An 8,467-nucleotide genomic window follows, 5' to 3' on the forward strand; every position below is an offset into this window, starting at 1 on the left:
ATAACAATGGTGTACAGTTGCTATGGCTATTTATGCTCCATCAGGATCTCATATTGCAATGCTCTAGTACAGTGGGGGTAAAAAAAAAAGATACAGAAAAATATATAATCAGTCTTAAAAATATTTTATTATTTGCCAAATTGAATACACTGTTAGATTTTCTCGAGGGGAGGCACAGAAAGATACGAACTACAACAAAGGCCTTATTTATAATTTTGATGCTTATAAGATCATCTTATCAGCCTTTGTGCAAGCTAATTGTCATATCTCCCTTCACTAGACACTTCATCAGTTCTACACCTTGTGGCTGACCCACAGAACTGGTGGTCTAATCATCAGATGCTTGGTGGTCTAATCATCAAACTTCTCCAACTTCAGTGAATGATATGTGACCAGCACTTCTCCATACAGTCCACGACTTCATGTGTTATGTATACACAACTATACAGTGATATGTACAAAGCAGATCCCCAAAGGAATCTGTGCCTCTTCTTGAGACAAGTTACAAGACCCATAATTTAGAAGATCCAGGGCATAATCTAGGTAGCCAGATCTTGGGTCTTGCTATAAGGTTGTGCCAATAAAGAAGAGTGTGTGTGTGCATGTGTAAGGACATACGACTGAAGAGCTGTATCTACATATATGGGCAAACAGGTATCTGCATGTCTGTGTGTCTGTGCACGCTTGCAGGCACACATTTGGATTCCAAAACAGGTTCTAGCTACATGAGGCCCCAGAGTTGAAGAGCACATGAATAACAAAGGGAGAGATGAGAATAAGATTTGATTCGCAGCTGCCCCAAGTACCCCACATTCACAGTGCTTAGGAATGATAGAGATGGTGGCCAGCAGTGGTTGGGAAAGGAGCGCCCATGGTGGCAGAGTGGTGAAAGTTACAGCTGTCACCCGTCTTTGTGCCTGGATATTCCACACTGCCAGGACAGCTGTGGTAAAAGTCTACTTTGTGCTGGGCAATGAAGCCGGGCAGTGTCTGCTGGACATTGCAGGTGCCCCCACCTTTGCCAAAGACTCCTCCATCCTCATTGGTCACAATTGTGTAAGCATTTTGCCCTGCTCCATAGTGCTGACGGGGGGGAGGCATGGTTTGCATGTTGCTGGCTGCAGTGATTGGGTAGCCCTGGTGGAATTTGGGGTGCATGTCCAGGTAAGTACTTGGCTGGAAGGCACTCTGAAAGGGAAAGACAGTGAGTCAGAATATATAGCTTCTCCACTGTGACAATAGTTTCTCCACAGAATGAATAGCCTGGCAGGTACTAGGGCTCTGTTCCTTTACATTTCATGTCCTGTTGATTGGCAGCAATGGCATGGGAGGGCAAGAAGAGCCATATCCATCCCAATAGCTGAGGGGTGGTTACACAGTTGTGTGTGTATGTAGACACACGCAAACACACACACATATATATATGTGAGGAAAACAGCTTTTCTCTGGAAGCATTTCAGTGGCATAGTCAGCCTATTGCTAGGCTACCTACAGAACGTGGAGTTGTGCCAAGCCTGTGCCTCTGCGCTGACCAAACCAGAAGGCAGGATACGCTCATACTTTTATGCTTAAGTCGCTGCAGTCGTGGAGGAAATATATCGCAGGACTTATCTGGCTAGATAGAAGGTCATGCTAAGCCATACGCTATGTTCTTACTTGCGTGAGGCACTGGGCCCGTTCAGTCCACAGGCTATGCTTCTGGCACCTTTTCAGCTTCATCCTCCGGTTCTGGAACCAAGTCTTCACCTGGGTGGGGAAGGGAGAGCAGAGAAAAGAAAACATCAGCAAAGGAGAGGGAAGAGCAAATGTTATCGGATTCACAAGCAGGAAGACCCAGGGGAAGAGTGACCAGATGGCATAGATATATGGGCAGCAGCAGATAAAGGCCTGAAGAGCTCCCTGGGGTTGCTGCCAAGGGGGGATGACTGTCTAGCAGCCTCAGCAGGTGGCTAGTGCATCTGCATAGTGGGAGGAGGGGACCGCATTCCATCCACGGGACAGTTATAGCTGTGGCAAACTGACTCATTTCAATCATGGGGATGAATGACTGGTGCAAACTAGACCCACCCAAATCTCTACACGCCCCCTGCACTTCAAGCAAGCTTCCAAGACACTGTTTCTGCGTGCTTGTAAGTGGAGAAGGGAAAGGCTTGCTCCCTGTACCCAGCAGTTCCCAAATTCAAAGCTCCTTGCTGGGGCGAATTCCAGAGCCATTTCCCCCCAGGGCTGTGTCTGCACTGGGAAAGCAGCCTTTGTAAGGATGCGGATTGAAGGAAAGATCAGATTGTCCCGCCAGTCTCAAGCTCCTGACAGCACCAGCTCAGTGTATGCATGTGTATGTGTGCACCTACAATGCATATATAACTTGTTCTAGTCCCAGAGCATCCAGGCTGTCATGCCCAGCTCTGACACCCAAATTCCAGGCAGATTTTTTACTTGTAACCCCATTGCTCGGCCTTCTCTGCTTTAAGAAGGCATCATTTGAGCCAGCACCAGTTCACTACATACAATCTGCCTGGAGATCAGCAAAGACCCTGAAGAGTTGCAATATATGAACCTAGCAGTATCCACATGGAGGGGGGAGTGGACGTCAAGCTGCCAGGAAGTGCTGAGTGTGGGACATTATTAGATATTGGACAAGATCATCCCTAGGAAATGTTAGCAATAGCTTTCAGCATGTTGCAGCCCTGGGATTCAGAGAACTGATGCATGCCAGGATTCCTGTGAAGTTCACCAGTGCAAGAAAAAAGCCTGTGAATTGCTGTCAAGCCCAGGGTAGAGGCTGTTTGTGGCAAACAACATATTCATCACTGTGTTTGCAATTCTATTACAAGCATTGGCAACAGTACCCTTAACTGACCCCTCACTGGGGAGGCCCCAATGAGGTGACACTGACTCTCCTGCCCCAGGAAGTTCTTCTGATCTCTGGACATGAATAAGCAGGGGAGCAACTGTTAGCTGGAACCTTTGCCTGTATTCTCACGTGGGGACTTATCTTCCCATCCTGTCACTGCCTTATGTGACCATTCAGCTGCTCTGTGACAGATATACCATGGGTCAAAGACTCCATGTTCACCTGCTTGTAGGTGAGCCCCAGGGCAGCAGCCAGCTCCCGGATCTGCTGGGGGCTGAGGTACTTCTGGCTCTGGAACCGCTGGTGCAGGGTTTGCAGCTGCTCCTTGGAGAAAGCTGTGCGTTTCTTGGCCTTCCTCACCCCGTCCATGCCATCTTCTCTGCCCTTCTGAGACTTAGCTGTAGGCTGCGGGGACGAGGATGCTGAATGTGGACTGGTGGCTGAATCTGGTGTGAATTGGCTGAAATTCCCAGAACTGGATGAAGCTGGGGATACTTCTAGAAAAAGAAAGACAATGACAAAAGGTATGCAAGACATAATGCACAACTGTATGGGTATGAGCATGCTCCCCACCTGCTGTATAGCTCCTTGCCTACCATATGGCTTTCTTGAAGCAAAGGTTTGTGTCACCCTCCTTCCTTCATGGATCTATGAGCACAAACAAGCCCACTGAAAGCAAGCAACTTCCCAGCTCAGCCGTCCAGGATGCCTGTGGCTCCCTTTTGCCAGCTGGAAAAGTCAGGGCAGTGAGGGGAGAATGGTGCACATCATTGACTTTCAGTGTTACTATCCTCCAAAAGGCCCCGGTAATATTTCAGTCTCATTGTGGTATAAAGAGGCCTGGTCATGATTGCAGGCATAGCTTTGAGTTGGTGACTGGGCTGCCTGAAACTGCCTACCCGGCAATCTCAAGGCAGTTGAAAGACAGTGGCATGGCAATTTCCAGCCATGGTGTATGGTGAGCCAGAGCAGTCATTTCTTACACTGATGGGGTGGCAGGTAGAGAGCATCAGCCAGGCCTTGGATATTGGCTCACTCTTGTTTGTCTGTGGCTCCCACCACAGACCATCCCACTGTTGGAAATGCATGTATAGATGGAGGGCCTATTTGGCTGAGGAGGGCTTCTGGAAGACAAGAACGAAGGAGAAAAATTTGAAATGGAAATGGGGAGGGAGAGAAGTAAGGTGGATGTGTGGGACAAGCACGAAGAGCCAGTAATCCTGTACCAGGGACAATGGGGACAAAATTCAGGAGTACAGAGGAACGTGTCCAATCCTTTCTCATTTGTGCCAGTACATGTCCTAAGGGGGTCTCTGTTGAGGACAAAGTTGAGATAAAGATCTAAAGGAAAAACTTCCTAAACAAGTCTGGGCTACTAGTCCAGACAAAAGCTGCCAAGATGCAAAGGCATTCAGGGTGCCTGAATAGGAAAATGCTAACAGGAGAGATTACGCCAGCACATTTCTGTCAGGTGCTTGGTTGCTGGGGTTTGTGAGAGGCTGAGACCACCTCAGGCTAGCCCTGACTGAAGGGATGTGATGCCAGTCTCCTTCCTTCCCTGTAAGTGCAATGGCAAATCTGTCCATCCTTCCTTCCTCCAGCTACTCCTCTGCAAACCCTTCTGCATGGTCCATCCCCTCTCCTCCTACTGACATTTCAGGAGAGGCGGGGTGCAGTGAATGGGGCAGTGCCATTTTTAGTACACACCTTCCGACTACTAAGCCCAACCAATAGCTCCCAATATCCTTCCTAGTCACCCTGAAACCCACACTAAGACACCCTCCTCAATTTCCCAAATCTATGTCCAGTGCAAAGTACTGACACCCTCCTGAGGAATGAGCTCTTTGACCACCATATCAAACCCTTCCTTCTGTCGGAAGCTGAGATGCTGCTAAGCAATCACTCATAAGCCTTGAGGCCATTTCTGGGCCTCAGAAACATAGCCATGTCTGTGGTGTTTCTTCCGACAGTATCACCCTCTGGAGAGGCACACCTCTCTGTGGTGCCTGCCTCTCTAGGGTTGCCTGCTCTCAAAAGCCTGCTCTTGGCTATTTCCTATCCCCAGAAGATGAGAACCACCCAGAGGCACAGGCTGTATGAAGAGGCAGATGTGTAGCGGGGCAGGTTTCTGGTGCTGGGGAGCAGGGCCATGAGGGTTACAAAACGATTCTGCCTAAAAGGAGAAAGGGGCTGTCGGTAGAAGAGGTGCAAGGGCCTGAGGTGTTGTGTGCATCGGGGTAGACTGCAGAACCTGAGAGGAAGCTGGACATCTGTGTCCTCGATGCACAGAGAGCTAAAATTCCGTGTGGGACCACACGATGGTTGGCTCCTGCAGGCTGTGCAGTAAAAACCTTATAGACAGGAAACGAGCATGCTGAGAATGTAGGCTTGGAAAACAGAAAAGTCTTGTGTTAGACAAGAACCACAGCAAGATACCACAGAGCTAAATCTCCCACATGTTCCTGCTCAGCTTGTGCTCCCAAACCCCCACGTAATTTATAACCTGCAGCTTGAGCACAAGACAAAGGTGCTCTCCCTCTCCTGTGAGAAGAGAGTGAAGGGAAGAGGAAACAAGAAACACAAACAGCAGTATGACATGAAAACCTAAGACAGCCCCACAACCACAAGCCTTTGACATCAGTAAGCCTTTGCTTCCATGACTGGGCCCTCTCTGCAGAGAGAGGCACGAAATGAGAGTGTTCGAAGACGGATTTCAGGTCCATAAGCCAGGCCCATTGGGGGCACAAATGAGTCAGTCTGCCTGCACCCTTTGTGGAGCAGGCAGCATGCAGAGAACATAAGCCCTTCTCCAAACTGCATGGCAAATAGCCATGTGTCAAGTAGATACTAGTCCCTCTGCCGAGCCTGTAGCTCTATACCATTTGACAGCTTAAAACCAGCTCTCCAAAAGCTTGCTCTCCTCCCACCCAGTAACCTTACATGAGTGTTACCCTGCTGATCATACAATGGGGCTGTGCAAAAACCTGCTTTCATCAGCCATTCCCCTGCCACTCACTGGAGTGGCAGGGGAATGGCAGGAACAGAAACTGCCACTGCAGTGAGGCCTGGGACTTTTTTGCAGACATGGAAAGGCAAGGCAAGAAGAGCACGGAAAGGGAAATAGCGAGGGGGAAATAGCAAACTAAAAGTAGTGGGTGCTTCTTTAACAATGCTTGATTTAAAGGGAGCAGATTTCCCGGCACAGTGATTCACTGGGCTCAAGTTTAATGAGCGCACGAAGGGTGTGAGCAGTTTGTAAGGGGATAAGGGATGCCACTAGCAGAATTACCTTCAGGAGCTGTTTCTCTCCATAGCACTCATGACAGCATTTGACTAAAAGGAGGCCTAGACATTCCTGCCCTGAGAACCATGAACTTTCATGAGACCATGTTGTCACACTGCCCTCCAGCCTGCAGCACAGACCTGCCAGTGCCTGAACTCTTGCAGGCTCTGCTGAGGTTTAGAAAACGGGATCACAGTCACCATGGCAAGGTGGTGTGACTTGCCCAAGGTCACCCGTCCTCCTTGCCCACGACATCGTGCTCTGCCCAGCTCACACATTAGGAAGCCAAGGCAGGGAGACAGACAACTTTTCTCAAGGTCGTTGAGCAAAGCGGCTGAGCTGGGACCACAGATATCCCGGGCACCGGCTCCAGGTCCCAGCCGAAATGCCTTACCTGCCGTCTGCCTCTTCGCTCCTGCTTCCGGAGACTGACCGGCTCCCGCGGCTCCCGCTGGCCCAGCCGAAGTGGAGGCATGTCCTGCTTCCCCCGCCGAGTTCCAGTAAAAGTCCAGGTACCCCATGCCAGTCCCGCCGGGGTAAGCCTGGTAGGGGGGCAGAGCCAAGTGTGCACACATGGGCGGCAGATGAAGGGGTGGTTCCCCCACCGTCTAATAGATGCCACCTTCACTCGGGGGGGAGCAGGTCTCACCAGCAAGCTGAGGTAGCCCCGCAGCGCGGACAGGCAGTTACCTTTATAGCTGCCTATACCCTGCCTGGGACTGCAATATTCACCACCGTCTGCTCCTCGGGGCTCTTTGTCATGTTAAAGAGGCTGATGGTTGGGGTGGGGACAGAGCAGGGTGGAGGGGCGAGAGAAAGCCACACATGGCATCAGGGCTAAAATATGTCCCCTCTGAATTCTTCCCATTCTGCAGGTTCCTCAGTCACACCTGAGCAGGGGTCTGATCCAGAGCCCCAGGGAGCCTCCTCCCGCTTGCTTCTTTGGGCTCAGCTGAAGTTGCCCTGTCACAAAATGATCCCTTGAGTGCAGATGTCCATGGAGGAGCTGTTCACTGCATTGGGAGAACAAATACCAAACAATCTTCACCACATAGGAGTGGACAGCAGGTAGATGTGGTGCTGAGCACCTCAGTACCATGCTGGGCTAACTCAAGGCCTGGTTCCAGGATATGGGGAGGGTTCTGAGACCTTTTCTTTGTGGCTTGTGTCACATTGATGCCCTCACAAGAGCCACACATTCATGCACAGACCCTCCCAGCCTGGCAGCACTTTCCACACTTTTGGTGCAAATGTCAAAGATGGAGCAACATGGGGAAACAAATCGGTAAAGATCAGACCTGGGGGCTAGAACGTACACTTTGGGGTTTGGTTTTTGTGTTGGTTTGGTTTTTGTTTGTTTGTTTGTTTGTGGTTTTTGTTGGTTTGGTTTGTTTTGGTTTTTTAACTGAAAATGGATTTCTTTCACACAGGCATCTGAGGGAGCCAGCTGAAAATGTGTCTGGCCCATCTTCCACATGCCTGTGCCAGAGCAAACCCAGAAACACTGGACAAGTCACATCCAACACCAGATTTCATTTTACAAAGCAGACTTAGAAATCTCAGCTGGCTGGTGTGTGGAGAGACAATCAGCAAAGACATTTTCATTATGGAGGTAGGAAAAGATTTAGTGCAGGTAAGGTCCACTGCTAACAGATTTGTTCTGCCATGGCCTTTCAAAGGCACATCCTTTCATCTGTGTAGTCTTGGCTGGGGCCTATGCCAGGCTGTCACAGGCTGGTTGAAATAAAGATGAAGAGTTTCCTTTAAGGCAGGGTTAGCTGATGTTTGCTGACATGGCCCATCCAAGGGGGACAGGCACCTGCAGAGCTGTTCATTAAATAACTAGAGGTAAGTGAGTGAGCCACAGAATTCAGCTATGGGTCTGCAGGTTGGTCAGCTCTAAGGGCTTGCTTCAGTCTCTTCCCCCCAGGAGTTTTTGCTCTTTAGGAAGATTTTATTAATTTCATCTCAAAACACATTGCAAGTCTCTAGCTAACGTCTATAATTCTCAGTGCACAGGCAAAAGTCCCAGAGTTAATTCAAATATTCCTTGTTAGAACCAGCCCTGCCTTAGCACCAGGATGTGTGCATGCCTTATGTCAGAAGCTCAGAGCTGAGGGTGCAGATCCACAGGAGTGTGAAATTATTAAATCTGGTCCATCGCTGCATCCCTCTGTTCCTCATTGCTCCGCAGGTGCTTGTTGCTGCCTTCTTCTCAAGCCTGCACTAGCAACCAGCAGCTGCTGAACAAGCCAGAAAGGGGAAAATGCTTGATGTCAGAGTGTTCATCAGCAGGGAGAAGAAACAGACAGATGGGGTGAGCAAGACCA

General features: G+C 49.6%; 1 protein-coding gene across 1 annotated transcript; it reads right to left on the reverse strand.

Moving 5' to 3' along the window:
- Nucleotides 1–805: 805 nt before the first annotated feature.
- Nucleotides 806–6,803, reverse strand: LOC115605626 (homeobox protein NANOG-like). The gene is made up of 4 exons (XM_030480351.1): nucleotides 6,532–6,803; nucleotides 3,077–3,351; nucleotides 1,657–1,746; nucleotides 806–1,188 (listed from the first exon to the last, which is right to left on the reverse strand). Exons 1-4 carry the CDS (start codon nucleotides 6,710–6,712, stop codon nucleotides 823–825), a joined length of 912 nt encoding a protein of 303 aa, XP_030336211.1. The 5' UTR covers nucleotides 6,713–6,803; the 3' UTR covers nucleotides 806–822.
- Nucleotides 6,804–8,467: the final 1,664 nt, after the last annotated feature.

This window comes from Strigops habroptila, chromosome 3 (assembly GCF_004027225.2).
Source record: "Strigops habroptila isolate Jane chromosome 3, bStrHab1.2.pri, whole genome shotgun sequence".
NCBI classification, from domain to species: Eukaryota; Metazoa; Chordata; class Aves; order Psittaciformes; family Psittacidae; genus Strigops; species Strigops habroptila.